The following is a 23,437-nucleotide window of genomic DNA, read 5'->3' on the forward strand; positions in this document are numbered from 1 at the left end:
TTTGAGAGTGACCAGTCCCGGGCGGCCTGGGAGCCCGGGGTTAGAGGTGTCCAGCTGGCCCTTAAAAAAAAAAAGGGGTGGGTCGCATGAGTTGAATTCCGGCGGGGGCAGGGCTCAGGGTCAGAGGGGGAGGAGGAGTCTTATGGGGGAGGGTGGGTGAGGTATTTAAAGGATTTCAGAGAAAGGAAAAATACCCACTTCTTCTAAAGAAGTGGAACACTTGCCCTTCCCCTTTTCCCCAGCCGCCCCCTGCTCCGGCTCTCTCACACATACACGCATACTAATTGTGCCTCTTCATTTACATGATCATAGGTTAGGTTGCACCTTCTTGAACCTTCTTTACATTCAAGGTTTATCAGAAAATATGGAGGGGGTGGGGGGGGGGGGGTGGAAAGCAGTCGTGCTTTTCCTTTTTACTAAAAGCTCCAAATGGGTCGGCGACTGAAACGTTTAGCGTTTTATAATTAGTTTAAATGGAAGTCTTAGGAAAATATTTGTGTAAAACAGCACTGTTCAGTCACAGGGTAGATTTGTTTTCCCTCTTTTCTACAAGCAGGATGATGATGAGTTTATTTCTCGGTTATTATAGATTCAGAATATTGTCAGACGTTGTCATTTTTCTGTGTTAAAATGAAACAGGAGTGACTGTTTTGTCACCACTGCTCACACTGCTGACTGCTGCTGTGGATTATTCACACCAGGCGTTTATCTCAGAGGGTTTGTCTCGAAAGTGATAAGGTGCATTTTTTTTTTATCTGCGTCTGTCAACATTTACGTCAAGACTTCAGTTAGAAAATCTAAACACGTAAAACTGGCAAAGTCTAACATCTTTGTTTTAGGAGAATTAGTAAGCGATAGTCTAACATTTAGAAGGGGAATAGCATTTAAATCTCCAATTCTTTAAAATGTACTGAAAGAATCTAGCATTTTATTTGAGATTTGATAGTTTTACTAAAGGTTTATTATGTTTTCTTTCAATTAAAAATAGTCAAACACTTATTAGTTGGTGAAAATGTAAATAGAATATAATGCTTTTAGTAATGCTGCTTCAAATTTTAAATGTGAAACTAAAGTAATTAGAAGAATGTATGTTCTCCTACATATTGTGACCTCCTGTCACATTTCTTGAACTCTTTGCCAACATTTATGAGACATGAATCGTTTAGAGCAGGGGTCAGTCACAAAAGCAATAATGATTGTTGAATTGTCTTTCTGAAAAACTGTAAATAAAGATTGCTAAGACTTCTGGCAGCTGCACAATGTAAAGACTGACGGTCATTTATTCTGTGCTCCCTTGGACACTGAAGTGTCGTTTCAAAAGACTGCATTAGAAATATTAAGAATTAATTTAGTATTACCATATTGAAAAAAATAATGTTCTTGAAATTTATGAAAACTTTTATGAATCCTAAATTGTAAAGTTTTAAAGACCAATCTTAGCAAATCAGCTTCTTATTATACTTTTACCAACTCATATGTTTAGAAATATTTTTGTATTATCCTGTGTCCAGAATACGCAACAACATAGATTCTGATTAAAAACAATTTTTCAATGCAAAATCATAAAGAAAAATGGTCTTATGTTTTTTTTACATTCCATATGTAGAGATTTATAGTACATGAGAATTTCTTCACCTAGAGGAAAAAATTAAGTTGAAAAGTAATTTCAACACCAGGGAATGAATAAAAGATAAAAATTAAAGTCAAATTGCAATGGTAGGGTGGTCAGAATGCACTTTTTAATGATAGCCAAAGGCACAAAAAAGAAGTGACACAGGTTGCTCTGTTTAGTTATAAATTAAATCCTGAAAGTTAAAGAAAAAAATAATGAAAATTAAAATTTGTACCAAAATAATTTTTTTCACTTTATTTGTATCACCACAACCAAAATCTAGAAAAGAAATAAAGTAAAAAAAAAAAACATAAAATAAATTTGCTTGCACAAAAAAAACAGAGCTCATTGTCCCATTTAAAGCTTCACATCGTATCAAACTTCCTGAGGAACCAGCGGGTGGGTAACTAAATAAAGCAGCATCTTTTGATTCCTACGCAGAATGAACCATTTATGCACATTTGATACAAATTTTAATTCAGTTCTGATTTCATTTTATGAACTGTAATTAACAGAGTTCAGTACTAAAACATTTTTATTTAAATTCTTATAAAAATTATGATTATTTAAATAATTTTTAAACAAAGACAAAATTAATCTGGAGTTAACAGTGACGTTGCTTTTGGCATCGTACACTAGTGACTACCACTTTTAGCGTTATGAACTGCAAACAGCAGTCTCCATGAAATCCTTACAATGTAGATGCTGAACTATGAGACACCCAAAAGGCCTTCCTGTTATTTGTTGAAGTTTCGTTTCATGTTTTAAAGTAGCAGCCTGAATGAATGGCTGGCAGAGCTCTGTCGATGTGTGCACAGGGCCTGTATTTCCACAATCTGTTAGACGGTATTGATTTTCAGTTTCTGTTAACACATCTTATGACGATGTTTTAATTGCCATCTTTGGGCAACACACGCTTGTATAGGTACAACACTGCCAGAGAATTGAAGAAGAGCAGAGTGCAAAGGACCTCAACTTCCCTTTTAGAAAAATATAGCACAAATGTAGAAAATTGACCTTTGGTCAATGATTTATTTATTTTTAACAATGCATCTTGGAAACACATATTTTATGCTTTAAAATCAGGTTTACCTTTCCCTAAATTCACCAAACTAAACACATTTGGCCTCATCTTGGATTTTCTGTTTGTGCCACAGTGGTCAGCACAACCAAATTGGCTGAATTTCAGCAAATCCTACATGAAATATGGGATGCCACCCACCGCCCCCATCAGTGTGTGACCAAGCTGGTGACCAGCAAGAGGAGCAGATTCCAGGCTGGTAGGGTTGTGGGCGTTCCTCCCACAAACCGCAACTGTTAAATGAAGAAGGTGTTAAGTTTTCAACATGCGTTGTTTCCACAAACTTTAAACCTTCAATCCAATAAACATCAGAGGGGTTAACAGAGTGAGGTGTCTGGCATTGACAGAGACCATTTGTAAAGTTTTTAATGGGGAAAAATTCACATACTCAACTCTGTTGCTCAACCCAAAAAAATGCATTTTACTTACAATTGTGGCACAGTTGAAATGGAAAAAAACAGGCTTTCCAGCTATGAAAGATTTATTGCCAAAAACTAATGTTACAATGTAGACACTGTAGACCAAAAAGGTATCAAATTTGTACTTCCTATGACTTGAGTCCCTGACAGCTGATATTAACTGCTATTAAGAGTATTAGTATGGTTTATTCATTGATCCGAAAAAAGAAAAAAACAAGATATTATATATATATATATATATATATATATATATATATATATATATATATATATATATATATATATATATATATATATATATATATATATATTTTATTTTTTTTTATTTTTTTTTTAAACAAATGTTTCCCTATAATTTACCATTCTGACACATGGCTTAAACTATCTGAATAATTTCATAAAAACAAACTGACTGTGTTATTTATAAAATAGTCTTTGTCTGTGTAAAGTTTAAAATGCACACATTCTGGTGTCTTCTGAGATCAAATGCAACAAACACAGAGAGCAGTCTTGGGGAAAAATAACTTTGAAACCTGCCGTACAGAGTTATCAGGGATAGGTCAGAAACACTGCTCTTATCTAATTTGCCTGGAAGGTGGGGCAGAGCTGTGACCTTGGTTAAATACTCGCCCCAAAACATGAAACACGAGCTTTTCCACTGAGGTCATGTGACATTCGGACATGTATTATCTCCTGCACACGGAGCATGTGCCCCACCTATCCATTTTCTTAGCTTGACCCCTTGTCTGGCTGGGTCAAACTTTGTATCTTTATGCCGTAGCGCTTATGTCACCGCGGGTGTTGTGATATCTTGGAGTTTCTGAACAATCCAACAACACAGATGATTCAGGCCACGTTTAGGGAAACGTGTTTGTTTGGGTGGGGGGGGCGTTCCACTTTTACCAGGTTATGTTTTTTTGTTTTTTTAAATAAAAAGCTGCAGGATGTGTGCAGTTTGAGCTTCCAGACGCGACGCCTGCCACCCAGCAGCACCTTGAGCTGTGTGGCGTGTTTGTCCACTTTTGTCCAGGTCACTGCAGGACTAAATGCTGACGCCAGATAATATGTAAACACACACTCAGGCATACGCTTCTGTCCCCTGAGGTAGGAAATTTCCGTCCACTCCACACCCATTATCTCCCCTGACCTCTGACCCGGGACTTGTGACCTCCTGGTTGGTCAAAAACTCTCTGCTTCGGCTGTTTTTTTCTTTTTTCTTTTTTTATTATTGGTTAGGTCTGCTGTCTTTGTGTACGCCAAACTGTGCTCCTTTGGGAATGTGGAGGGAATTGCGGAAGATGGTGGAGACACAAAGACTGGCAAAGAGAGGAATAGAAGAGAGAAACTGAATTGAGCTGGGGAATAAGATATGAGGGAAAACACAGAAGAATCAGGACTTAATCCAGACTGCTCACATTAAAGGAAGATTAATGCAGATGCAGGCCATACCTTTTCAGGTTTTTCATTGTAAACTATATCGAAACCCATTTACCGTTTTTCCCTCTGCTTCACATCGTTGCACATTTCTGCTCTACTTTGTCATATTAAATCCATATAAAATACTCTGAGGTGGAAGTGTAGAATGGCTAATTATGGGAAGATCTAAAGAAAAGCGCAGTGAGAAAAGTTAAAATGTCCCGATGACTCCATCTCAAACGACATTAGCTCCCCTTAATTCCTTCTCTTCCTGCCGCTGCCTCTCCAGGGGCCTGATTTAGTTGTTCCTTTTGCCGGCCACCTCACACGACAGGGCCAAAGAAAAGAAAGAGCCCGCTGCCAGTCTTTGTTCCTGTCGGGGTGCGATGGGGGTGGGCCCTGTGCGTCTTAAGACGGGGATTGCGGATCACGACCTGTGGAGGTTTAGGTGACCCTTGATCTTAGTGGCAGATATGACAAAGGAAGCCTTATCCCACCTCCCCTTGGAGCCTGTGAGGTCCAGTTCACCCCGTGACCTCCCAGAAGATGCCAAAGGGAAAAAAGCCCGATAAAGCCCAGTGGGCAGGAGCAGACAAAGAGTATACTCCTCATTTAGGCCAAATTGTGCGTTGTAAATGCCAAGGCCTGCCTCTTTATTGCGTCAGGTAGTAATAAAAGGGATTCCTTCTTTAAAGCTTAAATATTTAATATTTGCCTGTAAAATAAGACCAAACATTTTCAAGATTTTTTTTTTCCTCCTCCAACACAAATCCCTATTTTAAATCCACACCACACTAAAACATTCTGCAAGGTTAAAATGATGCCTTTGCTTGTGCAGTTTTGAGAAAACGCAAACATCAAGCCGAGCATCCTGCGTTGCATATGAAATGATTATTTGTTTAATTTTGCAGTTAAACTAAAAATTCTCCTGAATTTCACACAATGTTATTTGACTGTTAATCTTTGTTATAAAATTGTACAAATTTAAACTTTTTTTTTTTTTTTTTTTTGCTCTATGCTTTGGTTTTCTGACAACTCATTTTCTTATGAATTATTGGAAGTTCACGAAACTTCCTTCATCTGGAAATAACTGCTGGGTGTTACAGGCAGCATAGTCGCTTCTGGTGATGATGCCTTTAAAGTGAACTTTTTCCCTGCTTCCTGTATATTTCAGTCCATTTTATGTCTAGGCTTTAGAATAGGCATGCCGTTAAAATAAATGTCTTGCACATTGAAAACGCATGGAAAAAATTTAATTTGTGGAAAGATTAATTATTTACTTGGAAAAATGTATTATCCTTCACCAGGCCTGCTTTCAGATAAGGGATAACATGGATACTTTTGTATTTTCCTACTTAAATTCACTGTAACAAAGTTTTCAGTGACATCCTCTGTTTGTCTCCTAGAAAAAAACACATTTTGTTTGGACTGTACTGTTGTACGTATGTTAGGTTCATGGTTTTTGAAGTCAGATTCATACCTGGAGGATAAACTCTTGGCGTCCTCATTAGGATAAATCCAGATTAGTTGGTCCCAAAGGCTGAAGCTAACCACTAGTCTAAAGGTGTTATTTTCTTTCTTGTTATTGAAAATCCCTGTTCATAGACTGGGATTTCTTTTTTTTTTTTTTAAAGCAGTCTGTTTTTTTTGGTTAAAATTTTTTGGTTAAAATTTCACTCTAAACTTATCTATTGAGACATTTTTCATGTCTCCTTTATCTCCAGTGTTATTGTTTTTGTTTTTAGATCTCAGTTAAAGAAGGAGAAAAACAGCCTCTATTAACCTAACTATACATGTTTCTATTATAAAATCCCTATACTTAAAAAGACTGGTAATTTTCCAAATACAGCAGGATGTTCATCATTTAATGTTCATCACTTAATGTACTTCCTATTCCTGACCCATATTTCCTTTTTCTCTGACACAAACCACCAAATGTTATAAAGCGACGAAGCAGAGACAATGAGCAGGTGTTCATGCGTTCACTTGCCAGGAGGATGTTGTTCTTTTGTTTTTTTCTTTTTTTTTTTTATTAATGGTTCCTGATCCTCAGTTTCCTGTTTTTGGAGGTCACCTATCCATTCTGGGAAACATAATAGACCAATAAGCATTTCCTGTCCAGCCACGTGTCTCAATTCCCATTTATTGATTTTTCTTTTTTTTTAAATGCAACTTTTATCTGTCTACCTTATATTCTTTGTCTCTAATTTACAAGGGCATTTGTTCTATTGATGAATTGAATCCCTTTTCTGTGTGTTTTCTCAGCTAAGTATGGAAAAAGTCCAAGCCATGGCAGAGCAGGTGGAAATCAAGGCCAAGGTGGTGCAGACTGAAGTCAAAGCTCTCGTCCTGAGACACAAGAAAGCACTGGAAGAGCGAGAATGTGAGCTTCTGTGGAAGGTGAGCCGCTATTTTTAAGGAAAAATGGCACTGGTGCACTTCCTATGATCCTGGTGATGCAGCCTCACCCAACTTAATCCTGTTCCCGTTTTAATTTGGAAAATCAGTTTGGCTTAATCATTCTTCTGCTCAGTGGGCATTCTAAAGCCGCTTAAGCTGAAACGAACCCCAAAACGTTTTGTGTGTTGTTGTTTTTTAATGCTGTAGCAAAAGGTATGCTGATGTAGGGCAGTCATTAATATTGAATTGATGAATTTAAAAAATCATATACGTATTAAATTATTTCTTTAGCTTCTTTTTGTGCACCAAGCGGCAAACAGAAAGAAACTGTGAGCTTCAGGGGCCGAAAACTGAACTACTAAGGACACCTTAAAGAGCTTTTTCTAGGTAAAATCAATAAAAACCTAGGGTCCCTTCTCTTTTAATATTTAAACTTTAGGTGTGGATAAAAATGAGAAAGTTGGATACTGAAAATGTTTTCCTCACAATATTTCCTCCCCATTTGTCTAAATGTTCATCTGTTTGTCCATCCAGTCATCCATACATCCAGCTTTCCGTTTGTTTATTCATCCATCCATCAGCTGACTCGTTTTTTGTTATTTTTTTCTTGTTTAATAACAATTGTAGAAATATTTGCTTTACTTTCCCGGTGAACATTGTTCTTGGACCTTTTAAAAAAAGGACAGAGAACCCAGCTACTTGTGTGGAATGTTCCCATAGAAGATGTGTTGAAACACTAAAGCCCATGATTAATGATCAGCTCTCCAAAATGCAAAAAGATTGCCTGAAATGAATCATCTGATAGTGAAGATTTATTTATTGGCTCCATGTTTATGAGGATCTGCTTTATATCACCTCCTGAGTGAACGTTGTATTAACTCCTCTCCATGATGTAGTTTCCACATACATCGTGAAAGCCAACCTTAAATGTTGAAGATTTGCAGTTCTTGGCCCTGAATGTGTTTCCAAATGGGGGAGAATGAGCATGTGTATTGCACTGGTGGTAAAACAGGAAATGATCTCGTTAAATGTATGAATGTCTTCCTGTGTGGGGGTGGTTAAATGAGTCAGCTTTGTGTGTGAAATTTCATTGTTAAGGATGACCATATGGGTAGTTTCAGGAGGGGTTGGAGCTAATCAAATGTGATCATGATGGAGACGGGGAGGGGGAGGTCTGGTGTGAGCAGCATGTTGGGGGGCTTCTTCCACACCGCAGGAGGGATCTTATTGAAACAGTTCATAGCCTTTTGCCTCATTTCAGGGCTGAGCCATATGTTCTCTGTTTTCCTCTTTGAAGTGGCTTTCTGGCTCCTTAAATTCAAAATCTGTCCAGTTTGAACAAAGATGAAAACATTCTTCACACATTTAATAAAAATCATAAGCTTGTAGTCCAGGTCAGATTTTAGTTTTTGTTTTTGTTTGTTTGTATACATGTAAATGCATAAGGCGGTGCTGAGTTAAAGTAGAAAAGAAAAAAAACAGGAGCTAGATCCCAGTTCAATTTGACACGTCAGTGGTTGTTAAAAAACAATGCATGACATGTTCAGCTGAGCAGCGACTAGCTCGTCAGCAGATCCACTGAAAAATTACAGATGTTTTTAGCTGCTTCAATGATGCTATTGTTCCTGTTTGATTTGCCAAAATGGCGTTTGCTTTTCTTTATGTTCATGTAGAGATACATGTAGAAATTGACTTGAATTTGACCATTTTATGATTAACCAACTTATCCTTTGGAGTCCAGATCTGTCATGGAACATGCTGACTAGTTTAGGAAACGTTGGCAGCTTTTAGGAAATCTGAACACAACGGTTATGGGTCTAGTAACTACAGGGAATACACACTTAAACCCCATTTATACTACCGTTTTTTAACCGATCCATGCCAAGAACAGTCCGAGCTCGGTAACTGAGAAAACTATCGAGTGTAAATGGAACGAAAACTGGACTGAAGTGCCAAACACAACCGAACTGCGCTAAATATAGATCAGTTTGATAGGTGGGCTCAGCCCAGTTTTTCCCTGGCTCGGTTCTCAGATAACAAAGAGCGCATGAGCAGACCGCGTCATCTCCTTACAGTCAGCTGATTAATTTTGCGGTTTTAGACATTCATAAAAATACTGGCTTCCTTACTGTGCCACATGGTTTCCAGTGATGATTCTGCTTAGCAGCGTGATGGACCTCAATATCTGTCGTAGTTTCCTGCATCTGTAAGCCCTGATTAGACATTTGTTTGTCTTATCCGCTTCCCAAATGCCGACTCTGTCAAGTAAATTTATCAAAGGTTGCCTTCTTCGCCTGACTCTCCGCAAACAATAAAATATCACAATTATAACCAAGCATAACTTCCTGAATGTTACAGGCGCCGCCATTTTTATTTGCTTGATTCCCTCCTTCAATCCTAGAGAGCAGTAGTACTGCAGATCGTCACTAGGAGGTGAGGAACCGTGCTAGCGTGATGTGTAAACGGTCGTCAGAACCAAACTCGGTTAGAACTCGGCGTGGATCGGTTAAAAAAGGGTAGTATAAATGGGGCTTTAGTAATGGAGCTGTTTTAAGCATGCTAATTGCTATTATAAGATGCTAAGAAAGCCTGTTAACTCTGTTATCGACTTTGTTAATTTTGAAATAATAGTCAATTATTGTTCAGCTGCAAAGCTGGATAAAAATGACTTCTTGAACACACACAGAGACTTTATAAAAACATTGCTTGTTCCTGTATAGTTCTCATAAATAATAATTGACTCAACAGTCTAACACATACATGTTTACAGCCACATGCAGGAAGTTGCTGTATTTATTTATTTATTTTTTTTTTTACAAATAACCAGCTATACAACAAACCCCTCAATGAAAAATGAAATTGCATAAAAAGTATTTTTGTAACAGACCAGTGTCGTCACATTTCCCAAGTTGAAAGAAATTCATCTGAAGCTTTTTAAAGTAATACCTAAAGCTTTTAAAATGTAGTTTTCCTTTAATCTTGGGAGGAAAATGCCCCTTCATCTTGTAGCATGCAGCACCCACATGTATTCTCTCATCGCCTGTGTCACTCCATCACTCCTCTGTCCTGACAAACACTACATGGCTTATCGAAGGCGTAACGCGCCTTTCTCTAACAAGGCCGATTGTGATCTAATGAGCGGATGCCCTCCTCATTTCGTCGGTCTCATCGATGCGTTCACACTAAATCAGCTGCCGTAGTAGGATGATAACACCGAAGCCCCAATCTAGCGTCGGCAGCCATGCGTTCGCTGCATTTCACGCAGCTGTTTGTTCATCTCTGACCACCACTGCCTCTCCTGCTGGATCAAACAGGAAACATGATCGTATCCCGCATTCAGGCTCGGTGCCACATAACAACCCTTTGTTACAGGGATGCTACAGTTCCAACTCAAACGAGCTGTGTAAAGGGAGCTTACGGTTAGGATTTGTGAACGCTCAACCAGCAGAATAAGATTGTAGCAGATCCTTTGGGAGCATTTTCAGGATTAGTCCATTAAACTTGTTTAAACGTAACCAAACATTTAAGGTGTTTTCAAATCTGAGGAATGGAAGATCTTCTGGATTGAAGGTAACACAAAGGTGGAATGTCATTCCTAAAGTCCTCTTAATTTTGGACTAATGTTCTTCCCAAACCCAAGCTATACGTTCATAATTATTAGATTAAGCTAAGACTGTAGAAAACCCCCCAAAAATTTAGTAATATGGTATGGGGCATTATCATTTTTTGGGCCTGACATGGCTAAATACTAAAGGAGGACTCCTCTGCCCAACATGCCTCCATACGGAGGTTTTCAGCAATACCTCTCCCAGCTAAGCTTAATAAATTGTCTGGAATAAAACCCATCGCTTACATCCCTTGGCTGGTGTAGGACAGTTTAATGCCACTTTTCTATAAACTCTAGTATTTACATAAATACTTGAAACAGAAACGTACAGTGTGATCTGACTGCTTTTATTAAATGCAGAAAAAGAACAATACTCCTTGTGCTGCTAAAAATAATAAAGCAGTGGTTACCGTATTACTTTATTGTAATTTGATTTTAATATCAAACACTGAAGTTAAAACTTCTCATTAACACCGAGTAAATTTGATAGTTACTTCCAAAAGCTTATTGTGCAGAATGCGTTTTTTTTTTTTTTCTGTCTCCGTCAAAATGAAAAAACCTTTCAACTAGCTGACTGGTAGCAATGCAACGTGCTATAGGCAACTGGAGACAATGTTTTAGGCTGGCAGATTGTCTGGTTTATGATTAAAAAGGACTTCCAACCATAGCACATAATGGAAAATAACTTTTTAAGACCTTGGTTTACTTTACACCGGTAAGTGCACTCTGGTGAGTCTAATATTGTGGCTCCTGAAGAAATCTCACAGGAAAAACACAGCAAGTGTATTTACGTCAACCTCTTGGAATGCATTAAAAAAAAACAACACACACACACACAACGCCAAAAAGGCCAATTATTCAGTAGCTATTTCTTTTAATGTTAGCGTGGAAGTTAGACATGTTTAGTTCAGGGGTGTGTTGTTGGATCATTATAGTTACTGGCTGTGAGTTTAATGGGAATAATTTTGAATGATCCCATTTCCTCTTTAATCCCATTTACCACTCTATAAGATTACCCACTCATCCATGGCCAGGTAAGGTAATTACAATCCATTCTCCAGCTTATGTAATTAAACACCGTAGCCAAGCATTTTCTAAATATCCCACAGCCGTCTGTCAGAAGTTTAATGGCTATCAAAAATGTCTGGATTAGGTTTATGATTTGCTGTTAGAACAGTCCTTTGTGGCAGAATTCAGCTACCTCTGATTTTGTTTAGTGCAAACCAGATTTCTAACCACTTTTTTATTCACTATTAGACCCTTAAGCTATAACAACCCTCAGTAAAAACTGAGGGTTTACAGTAAACCTGGTTTAAATAAAATGTATTGACCTAAAATGTATAATATGATCTATTTGGTTTTATTTAAACCAGAGGACTTGTACCTTTTTCTACTTCTGCTAAAATAACAAAATGATAAGTTATTGTTCATACAACAGAGGTTTATTTTCATTTGGAACAAAAAACATACTTAGGACAATATTTTTAATAAACACTGATAAAATTTAGTAGCCGATTTTAAGGAAACTTGCTTATTGTGTTGGATATCTCTTTTAACCCTTCCCTCCATCTAGACTATACGTGTTAACTAGCTGATTTTTAGACACGGCTGGGTAGCGCTCCATTAGTTTTAGTTTTTTTCCACAAGCATTTTTCATAAGTGGAAATGTTTCCAAACGGCCAACTCTGGCTTTCTTACTTTCTGCTGTTCCTTCAGAGGTTTGGAAACCAAAACCTTGGTTGACCTTGATACTGAAGACTGATCCATGACTACTGACCCAAACGACAAGAGTCCTGTTATTTCAAAACCAACCTAATCATCTGATTCTTGTTGTTTTTATAGCGTTCTGCTCTCTCTTGCCAGCCGTATTAATACCGGGTATAGCAGAGACTTTGATCTGTCCTCGGCCTATGTCAGAAAAGCGTTCAGTGTTGAAAGCTTGCTGGCTCTGCTGAACAACCCCTGAGTCCGACTAAACTCTAAAAATGTGGCTGCTAGTTTAAGAGCTTCTGTGGTCATCTTTGGTGTCAAATTGACGGATCTTCCCCTCAATGAATCGGCATCAACACTAACTTCACATAGATTTGTGGCTCTGGCTGTGAGACGGCAGCAGCGGCTTTCTTATGGGACTTTGCGGCAGATCTTAACATATTTTATGTGACTTGTTTTTTTTTTCTTCTGCCAGTGTGTAGAAGAGACGTTTGCTGACCTGGGAAGTTGTAACATTTAAGTGGTGCTTTAAAACATGGCAGAATATCAAGAGCTGCGTCTGGTTTTCTCTCTCTCTTTGTTTCTCTAAAACCAGCTCACTGTTCTCCTCAGGCTGCTCCTCAGCTGAGGAGCTAAAACGCGCCGTGTATCGATCACAAAGCCCAACTCGAGGCTTTGTCCTCACTATCTATAAAATGTAACTCTAGTCTCACAGATGCAAATTGATGTTTCAGATCTTTTGGCCTCTTTGGAAAGGGAGGGGACAGAAAGAAACAAAGAGCCAGTCAGGCTATTGTGTTGAACTTTTTTTTTTTTGTCAGTTGATGTTAAGTGAGAGGCCGGTCCGTGCGGCTCAGGTTCTACCACCCTCCACCCTCTTTAAGCCTTTATGCTGCAACTTGACTGAAAGCTGATCTGGCTCCCTAAAGAAACAGAAACGCAGCTTTTTGCTTCCTTTAACGATGAGCAAAATAACACTTTTTGGAAAAAGGTTTGTCGAGTCTTTTACTTTAGCATTTCCCTTTGCTTATATAAATAGCATAACATTTTGGAATCCATATGAAGATTACTCAACATAAAAGTACATTTGGATATCAGGGGTAATGAAATTGATCTGTAACAATAATAAACTCAAATTGTTTTAGTGTTATTAGCAATTATTTTCCCTGTGTATGGTTTTAGAATTTAAAAAAAGGCTTCACTGAAGTGCAAATAAAAGAATGTCTAATACTGGCACACAGTTGCACAATAAGTGTGAAAACCGCACTTTGCTTCAGCAAAAGTTTGTGTTTTCCTATGTTGCAAACATGGCATGATCTACTCATTGCTGCCCCCTAGAGGGCAGAGCTGCTGGAGCCAGTATGTAGTAACATTGGTTATCATGGTTGTAGAGCCATGTGTGTATACTCAATTTTCTTTTGATATAAAACATATAAATAAACATGTTGGGTTCCTGTCTCCAGCAGTATTGTGCAAAAGGAAGGTACTCTGTCTGGTTTATGGAGCAAAAGTTAAAATATTTATTTGTACATTATCCTCTGCCAGCTGTATCATCAGTAGACGCTTTTTTTAACAATATAGATTAGGGAAGAACCTATAGGACGTGTCACAAAGTATATAAAATGGGAGCTAAGACCCAGATATATTCAGAAAAATAATCTAAAAACTTAGTCATCAAAAGATCTTTTAAAAGTATTAAATATAGCTTGCACACTCCTAAAATGGCGGACATCCTGCTTGTTTTATAGCAAACATCCAAAGAGTGTCTTGTTCTACATTTGTACTTTAAACTGGCTGTTTTAAAGTGCTGTGGAGCAAAGTTTCCATGTCTTTTTAGGGACTGTTGCTGCTCTAAAGTATACCTACGACCAACTTACTTAAGATAAGATCAAGAAAACGATAATTTCAAAAGAAACAGGTTTCCACTTTGGATTTTTGAAAACGTAATTTTGTAGAAACCTATTGCCATATTCCCAGAGCTCCTTTCTTAGCCTAAAATTCCTACCTAGGAGTCTCGGCTTCAGAGTGATTGCGATAGAGCGACTCTGAGTAAGGACACGACAGAAAGTTTTATCTTGGTGAGGAGGTGTGGTCGACCCTGTTGCTAGGTGTAACGCTGTCTTTTAACAGCTGTGATTGGCTGATAGTACAAGAAACAAACAAAAATTGCACTCCTAGTGATCAATGGGGAGAAATTGATTGATTAGACTGGATTAAGAAATGTGACATGATAATGAAACATAAATAATTATCACAGAGCATTTAAAAGTTTGAATGTACTTTATTTACATCCTCGTCGTCATTTTACTACTTCATCTAGCTGGTATTAATGTGCGGTTGACCTGCTTGTATAAAGCGGTTGGATTTGGCAAAACGGCTGGCATGAAATGGAGAGAAAAGGTGGAGAAAAGCGACCTGGACAGAGGAGCAGCGCCTCTGTCTGCACAGCTCTGGAAGGAGAACAGAGGAGTGTTGAAAGGCGAATGGGTCCCTGGATAATGGCGTAAATAGGTGGACTTTGAAGCACATTACTGAGCAGATGGGTCGTTTCTCTGCTTTTAGCCTGAAACATCTGCCCTCGGTGTATTTAGAGTGGATATTATTATACTTCATCTTCATCTCTAGAGTGTGTTATTGATTTATTTCTCTGCAACACTTTCCAAATGTTTAGTATCCAGAGCTTTATGCAGTCTAAAATATATAGAAAGTTCTCTGTACTATATGGTTTGTAAATTTTTTTTCATGATCCAATTTTGTTTATTTATCTTAGAAATCTTAGAATTCTAGTTTACGATCTTTCCTTAAATGACGTCACTAGGAGCTACTTTTACTCTTATCAGAAGGTCATCTTTTGAATTTCCAAATGCCTTTGCACAGTTACCAAAAGTCACTAAACTCAGGTTTTCCCTTCTCTTCTCCCATGTTCCTCTCTTTCCAGGTGGAGAAGATCCGTCAGGTGAAGGCCAAGTCTCTGTACCTGCAGGTGGAGAAACTCCACCAGAGTCTGACCAAACTGGATAGCACCATTGCTGCTGTGAGCCAGATACTGGATGAGGGCCACCACCTGGACGTGCTGCTGGCCCGGGAGAGAATGCTGACTCAGATCCACGAGCTGAAGACTCTCAGGGGCCTGCTGCAGCCACAAGAGGATGACCGCTTTATGTTCACTCCTCCAGATCAGGTTTGCACTGACCCTAGATCCCTGAATCTACAGTAATGATAAAATACTGGCTTTAGTTATTGTAGTTGTTGTACATACAGCCCTGTGTCTGTGCTCTTCATATATACCTGTGTTCAAACAGGCTCTGTACATAGCCATCCAGTCCATGGGTCTGATCAGCAGCGGCGCCTTCGCCCCCGTCACCAAAGCCCACGGTGAAGGCCTGAAGAATGTACTCCGTGGGAAGCCCGCATCCTTCACCGTTATCGGCTACGATCACGACGGAGAGCCACGGTTGTCCGGCGGGGATCCTGTGTCGGCGGTGGTGATGTCGGTCGCAGACGGCTCTCTGTCTGCGGTGGAGGTGACGGACCACCAGAACGGCTCCTACACGGTCAGCTACCTGCCGAAAACCGAGGGGGAGCACCTGGTGTCGGTGTTGGTGTGCAACCAGCACATCCAGGGCAGCCCCTTCAAGGTGACCGCCAAGTCAGGGCGGAGCTACGGGTCGCTCGGGTCTCAGGTGTCCTCCTTCGGATGTGAGGGGGAGGGGGACGGCCAGCTGTGTCGTCCCTGGGGCATCAGCGTGGACAAGGAAGGATACATCGTGGTGGCGGACCGCAGCAATAACCGCATACAGGTAGAGCAGTCCGTTGTTTTCTTCCCATTAGTTATACTAAGCACAGAATAACCAGTTTATTTCACAGGTCTCCATTTAGGAGCAGTGTGTGTGAACCGTACTCACTGCTCTACTTCCACTATAAATATTAGGCTCTACCTTGATATTTTTAAACCATAGCAGCCCCAGTGGTGTTAAACATGAGATTCCTTCTGTTGTGAAATCATCGGCTGTATTTACTTTGAGTCTCGAGCTCGCAGCCAGAGTGCAACTTCTGAACTTAGCAGTCTGGTAAATATTAGCCTTTTATAGGTTGACTGGTACCTTTTTAGAGACTCTGATGTCAGATTGTTGAAAGCCGGTCAGTGAAGCGGAGTTTGTGTCCACAGATATTCAAGCCTTGCGGTGCCTTCCACCATAAATTCGGCTCCTTGGGGTCGCGGCCTGGTCAGTTTGATCGTCCAGCTGGGGTTGCCTGCGACAGTCAGAGACGGATCATTGTGGCTGATAAGGACAATCACCGCGTTCAGGTATGAGGTCCATCTTGGCAAAATTGAAATGTTCGGAATGTCTTTAGACAATTCTGTTCCTGCAAGAAAATTAGATAGCCGTTTAATATCCCCTAAACCTTTTCACATTACGACCACAAACGTCGATGTCTTCCTGGAATGCAGTAGACCAACACAGTGTCTTAATGTGAAGCAGAAGGACAGATGGTTCAAAGTAACAACCTGAATTTGTATTTAAGCCCCGTTTAGTCAATATTTTGCTGAACCACCGTTTATACCGGGCAGTTTCAGACCCGGTATAATTTACCCTGTGCTTCAGATTTATACACTGCTTTGTGTTGGTTTGTCACCTCCCAATAGCTTACATTGAAGTTGGTGACCAAATGAGAAAAGGTTTAAGGTGTGTGAATAATTTGGCAGGGCACTATAGTGTTTGATCTTCCTTTTTACCTATAAAGCTGAGGTTCACACGTTTTCCTTTGCTGTCAGGTGTTTACGTTTGAGGGGCAGTTCCTGCTGAAGTTTGGGGAAAAAGGCACCAAGAACGGGCAGTTCAACTATCCCTGGGACGTGGCTGTCAACTCTGAGGGGAAAATCTTGGTCTCGGACACCAGGAACCACCGCGTGCAACTCTTTGCCCCCGACGGCTCCTTCCTTAACAAGTACGGCTTCGAAGGGGCTCTGTGGAAACACTTTGATTCTCCCAGAGGAGTAGCCTTTAACCACGAAGACCACCTTGTCGTGACCGACTTCAACAACCACCGGCTTCTGGTCATCCGGCCGGACTGCCAGTCGGCTCGCTTCCTGGGCTCAGAGGGAACGGGGAACGGGCAGTTTCTTCGTCCCCAGGGCGTCGCCGTGGACCAGGAGAACCGCATCATCGTGGCCGACTCCCGCAACCACAGAATCCAAGTGTTCGAGCCCAATGGAAACTTCTTATGCAAATTTGGCACTCAGGGGAGTGGCTACGGACAGATGGACCGCCCCTCCGGGGTAGCCGTGATGCCCGACGGAGTCATTGTGGTCGTTGACTTTGGAAACAACCGCATTCTCAAGTTCTAAAAGAAAAGAAATCGTGATTTTTAGTTATTTTGCATTCTCTCCCTCTGTTTGCTCTTTTTGCAGTAATTTTCCACAATGAAGGAAATGGAGAGGAGAGAATCAATCAACAGAAAGTCAGGGTGTTCAGAGAGGACTGAGAACTTGCTACAAAGACGTTTTTCATGTTTGATACTATTTACCAAAACACATGTCTAGTTTATACAATGGGGACCTTTCCAAATGGACTCGTAGCAGCTCTCAGTCCTCTCTGCAGGCCCTTCTTTAAGATCCGTCTCAGGGAATTCTTTCACTTGTTGAAATCTCATACCCTCTGCTCTATACCTACCTCATTTAGCTCTTTATGAATGTACTCATACTCACTGAGCAGAGGTTTTAGTCCGTGAAGTTTTACAAAGAAGAAACGTCTACCTCTATACTTTATTTAAGAGACATAAAAGTAGATTATTGGGTTGATATTTGCACAGGATTCAAGGAATTCTTTCTGTGCATTTATAGTCTGAGTTAACGTGAACCTCCTGAATGTTGTTGCTGAGACAATACTCAGACCGCTGTAGAGGCTGCATAATTGATTCTCATTAGAAGGCTTGGCTCAGAAAAGAAGACGAGGGTAAGTAGTAAGTAGTGTCCTTTCCGGTTTTTAGACTAGTTATGGGTCCCCCCCCCCTCTTAGAAAAGTAGATTGACCCTTTTCTCCATTTAGCTCAGTGGAGTTTCTAATGTCGCGATTGCCGAGCAAGACTGTGAGAAGCAACGCCAAACTCGATGGAATCAAAATTAGCTCAGGTCATCATGAAACTGGTCCGAACGGTCAGTTCTTTTTCAGGCTCTCCTTTCCTTGCTGACTAATGCTGATTTAATGAATTTATTAATGAGTAGAAATAGAAAGCGTAGAAAATCAGCTCTAAAATATCCCCTGAAATGAGAGATCTTTTGACCATTGTCCCCAAACGTATATCACAAGACTGGGATGATGTTGCGTTTCCGCTGAAGAAAGAAAAAGTTAATATGCAAAGAAAGCATCGTCTTCTTCAAACGAGAAGATCCGCAGAAAGATTAGAGTTGAATCTTTAGAGAACTCGACGTGTTCCTCGTGTTATCGTAGAGATGTAATTATAGAAGTGAATGCTACTTTTTAAACGAGGCATGCTGTTTGACAAAAGCCTTCAGAAGTAGACGCCTGATTTGGCCGTCCAGAGGACATTAATGACATCAGATTACAGACCTAATATAATATAACAATCTCTTGGATTTAGATTGTGGTTTAAAGCCACAGCCTTTGGCTCCTAGGGCCAAAGATTTAGTGCTGTCCAATGAGAGGGCATCATCACAAAGCCCTACCCTATTTATTTATCCTTAGAATAAAATAAAATAAAACAAAAAGTTAGAATAAAACAAAAAGAACGCCTTCTGATTGAGCGTTAAGTAGACAGGTTCCTCTAAAGACGGAGGTCTACAGACCAACTACTAGAGTCAACCAAAGTTAGTTTCTGCACAAAGGCCAACTATAAATTTCCATTTAAAGGATCTTAAAATCCCTTTGAACACTTTTTTCTTTAGTTATTCTTGTTTGAAATGCTTAACGTTCTTACAACTCATGGAGTTTAGTTCATCGCACCGTCTACATTAAACTTTGAAGAAATGCGGTGCTCAGGTCCCAGGTCATTGAGTACTTCCTCTTGCTGCCAAGACCCTTAAGCCCTGGCTGTGGGAGCAAAATGTAGAAAGTTTCTGTCTCGCAGAGGTGCTCATTTGAAAAAACGAAATACCCGCACCAAAGACAAACCCTTGCATTTTCCACCCAAGCCCATTCAGCAGCACCATAGTTTTAGATCCATTAGACACAGAGTAGCATCTCTTTCTACCCACTTGCCTCCATCCCTACTGGTGATCCCCCTTGCCCATCCGTCTCTGTTCCTCTGGAAGCATTTGACAATTTATGGCTAGTTTCCCAGCCTGGCATTAAAACAAAAATCTACATAAAAAGTCTTCAGGCCGACTCTCACTTCTGAGAGGACGTTTGTCAGGAGAACCTGGAGCTTTAGGTCCACATATCTTGGATAACTTTTACCTCAATGTTTTCACTATATTACTTGTATACCTCAACTTCTGAATACCTCAAGTTTGTCGCTCACGGTTACGGTGCATTTAAACATTGTAATTCCTTCTGAATACCTCAGTTTTACTCTTCTTGAAGGACTTTCTTTTTTTTCTTTTTTTTTTACCTCACAAATATCTCCTTGTATGACAGTTCAGCACAAGGACCAAAGATGGTTGTACTGTTGTGAGTTGAACCAGAACTGGTATAAACAGCTTTTGTGTCAGCTTAATCTACTGTAACCTGCCTGGTTAAATTATTGCCATTTTTATCAGCAACAAAACAAATCGCTTTCCGATGCTAGCATTGTGCCAAAAATGATCTGTGGAGAGTTCTGTGCCAAAACAGGATTGGCATTTGGACCATGGTGTTTTTAGACAAAGTGTCACTGGACCATTATACGCAAAGGTTAAATCAGAGCAACTGTGGATAAATCCTCCTCCTCTGGTTTTGATGCACTTAATAGGGCTGGGCCCCATTTATCTTTACCTCACACTGATGTTGAACATACAGGTTTCCATGGGGAACATGTCGCTGTGCACCAGGGATGAGGGGTTAGAGGAAAACTGGTCAAAGTGTCATTAAATGCAGATGAATTACCTCACATTTTAGCACAATTTACCAATCCATCAGTGTGGAGTTTTAGGACGCTTGAGATTGGTTGAAACGAGTCCATAATCTACCATTCACCTCATGGGTGTGACAGCAGGCTGGCTCATTGTTTAAAGGGATATTTCTCGTTTTATCACAAGGATTCCTTATAAACCAACTCTTTAAAACTAACCGGAGGTTGAGTAAACTCTTGCACTGCATCACTTTTAGTTCTGATATTGGTCACTACGAGGCATGGGTCCGTATTATATTCACATACTATGACTGTCTTGAGTAAAAACACCGGAATATTAATTTATTTACCCAAAAAGCAAAACAAAAAAAAGTAACATCAAATGAATTTTCAAGCAACAAAACATGTTAATTTATACAGTTAAATATCATCAACATATAATGTTATTTTGAGTTTTATGTTTTTACCTTGACTTGGCAACGCAAGTGTAACAAACTGCAGTTAGCGGCTTAATTGGTTGGGCCATTCACTCCGTTAGCTAGCCTGCAGTGCTGATGATAGCTTGCCAAGGGTAGTTACAAAACAGCATTACCTTCGTGAGATCGATGGGGATGTTTTCTACACCTTTAAATGTCCAAATTAGCTCATCTTTTAAGAAACCTCTCGGCAAGGTGAGCAGCAGTGTGCAACAACGGGGTGGTGAAAACTTCCGGTCACACTGGCACTTTTTTCTGTCATCTCATTAAAAGACGTCAGAACTGCAGGAAAAGCATGACGGAAAATATTGGCGACTTGTGCAACCAAGTTTGTACCTCAGTACCCTAAACTAGCCCATGCTTCGTCACTACATTTTCTGAAGCGTGTCCGTGTTTCAGCACAGACATGTTGAAACATGAACGTTACATCAACACTGACGCTAAAGAGAAATATCCCTTTAAATCGGACAATAGGCGGGAAAGTGAGCCAGCTTGAGTCTTCAAAATCCTGCTGCTTTGAACACACCAATAACATTAACGTTTTTTTTTTTTTTGCTTTTCAGTATTACTCTGACATGTTCACTCAATGTTGCATCAGGTTTTTTTTCTTGTACTTTTTTTTTTTTTTATTAAGATTGCAGAATTCTATCTTTAAGATCCTTAGGTCTTCACTCTTAAAGAGGAAAAATGTATTTTAAAAGTTTATTTGTATTTCATTTTGTTGCATGCTTTAAAAGTTCTTGTATTATACTGATGTCTCCCAGATAGGTGTTGAAAGGCTCAGATAGGGTGGGTTGCTGATTTTTGGGATTTCTTTTTTGTTTGTTTTTCAAAAAAAAAAAAAAAAAGTATACCCAAAGATGTGTATATGTGTGTTTAAAGGTTTGTTGGTTGGAATTAACTTTTGACCTTTGCGATTGTATTTCCTGTTGGTTTGAGGCTCTGCGGTGCACGAAGTGTTCAGCCAGCGATGCTTCAGTCCCCGAGAGGTTTGAGAGATTTGAGCTGTCACCATCAGTGCTTACATTTTCTAATGAATTTGTGGCCGTATGATTACACTATGATTAGAAGAGGCAGTATATAGTAATATCTTTCCTTACTTGCTGCTTTATCCTCTACAGCACAAACCAGAAATCTATTCCCCTTCTCAAACATTCTCAAACAGTTGATTGCGCCCCCTGCTGGAGGTGGAGTGCAATGAACTGCACTGGATTTTGCATTTAAAAGCAGCAACGTTTATTTTCTGGCCTCTTAAAACTTCTCCCGGGAAAGAAGGATCGCAAAGCTACACCAGACCAGACGTGCAAGGTCACAGTCCTCTCTCTCTCCTTTTTTTTTTTTTTTTTTTTTTTGCATTTAAATGATTGTATAATCTAAAGAAAGAATGGGGGATAATGGTTTAGGAAAGTTTAGACAGGAAAAAAAATATAAAAAAACTCAGGTTGTTCCCAGCAGCTTTGTGCTGCAGGTGTCTCATTTAAAGAAAAAAAAAGTGTCCCGTAGTGATGATGTAGTAATTTCTCCCCTCTGAATTCTCAATACTAGTCTGATTTTTTTTTTTTTTTTTTTTTTGCGTGTCCTTTTAAACATTATGAAAGAAATTATTTCTCAATTTGCTAAAAATCATTAGTTTGATTAGTTTCCTCTTTTTTTTTTTTTTCTTGTTACTTTTTCCCCCCCCTCTAACAAAAAGTACAAATACTTCACACCACTCGACTCGTTGGCCCTTTTAGAATGTATTTTGTGAAGAAAAGGGATAAATGGGTTCTTGTTGACGCTCGCTCTCTGCTACCGGCCCCTGTGAGAGACGCAGGACAGAGGTGGTGGTGGAGGTCCGTCTGGTGTTGCGAAACAAATAGTTGTGTTTGTTTCTAAACGAGCTGAGACATCAGCCGAAATGGGCCGCCCAGACGGTTTCCCCCCCCCGTGTCCTGCTCTCCCAGTGCCTGGTTGGCCGTGGAGTGAGCTCAGTGTTTGTGCGCTGCGTCTGCGATATCTAAGCAGAAATCCACTGAATGTATCCTCTCTCAGTCCAAGAGGCAGGGCGAGCCGCCGTGACCGGCTGAATTTAGACGACCGCTGCTGACTCGTGCCGATCCGAACCGATCTGTGTGTGTTTTTATCAGTTTAATCTGGCTGTTTATGCTCTCCCACCCGCTTACCACACATTCACACGCAGAGGTGGATGGAAAGGCAAAAGTCAGGTCTTAAGTCTAGGTAACGCACAGGAGACTATTATAATGGCCACTTGGTGCTCTCTCTGTACTCTTTGGACTTTAAACATTTCCTATGCAGTTCTTTTGGTTTTTTTCTATTTTGTTTACGCCTAAATAAAGTTGTATTTCTTTGACTTTAAAACCAGTTTCTGTCTCTTCTGTTAAGCGTCTCAGGTTGCGTCCGACTGAGGTGATCAGTTTCTCTTTTTGCTCCCTGTTTTGAGTGGACAAAACAAAAACACAATGACCAGCCAAACCTGCTTGAGGCAGGAAAAACACACCCTGTGTTTGCTCAAACTGGCTGCTTAGACAGTCCCTGGTTTCAGTGGGGGGATGGGACGGCACGCCCCCATCCTAATTTTGGGTAATAACACTGTTTGCTTTGCCCCGACCTCCAGAGGAGTCAAAATGCATCACAAAGGTTAGTCAAGCTGACCTTTTTTGAAGTTCATAGGCACAATTAGGGTTCAAATACGCTTGATGACACAGA

General features: G+C 39.9%; 1 protein-coding gene across 1 annotated transcript in view; it reads left to right on the forward strand.

Annotated features, from left to right (window-relative positions):
• The window catches only part of trim71 (tripartite motif containing 71, E3 ubiquitin protein ligase), a 42,746-nt gene extending 19,657 nt beyond the window's left edge, over positions 1-23,089 (forward strand). Inside the window, exons 4-8 of the mRNA XM_021320659.2 lie at positions 6,794-6,928; positions 15,184-15,426; positions 15,548-16,045; positions 16,414-16,554; positions 17,023-23,089. Coding sequence (XP_021176334.2) covers positions 6,794-6,928; positions 15,184-15,426; positions 15,548-16,045; positions 16,414-16,554; positions 17,023-17,595 — 1,590 coding nt within the window. The 3' untranslated portion in view covers positions 17,596-23,089. The remainder of the gene's footprint in view (positions 1-6,793; positions 6,929-15,183; positions 15,427-15,547; positions 16,046-16,413; positions 16,555-17,022) is intronic.
• Positions 23,090-23,437: the final 348 nt, after the last annotated feature.

This window comes from Fundulus heteroclitus, chromosome 13, assembly GCF_011125445.2.
Source record: "Fundulus heteroclitus isolate FHET01 chromosome 13, MU-UCD_Fhet_4.1, whole genome shotgun sequence".
Lineage (NCBI taxonomy): Eukaryota > Metazoa > Chordata > Actinopteri > Cyprinodontiformes > Fundulidae > Fundulus > Fundulus heteroclitus.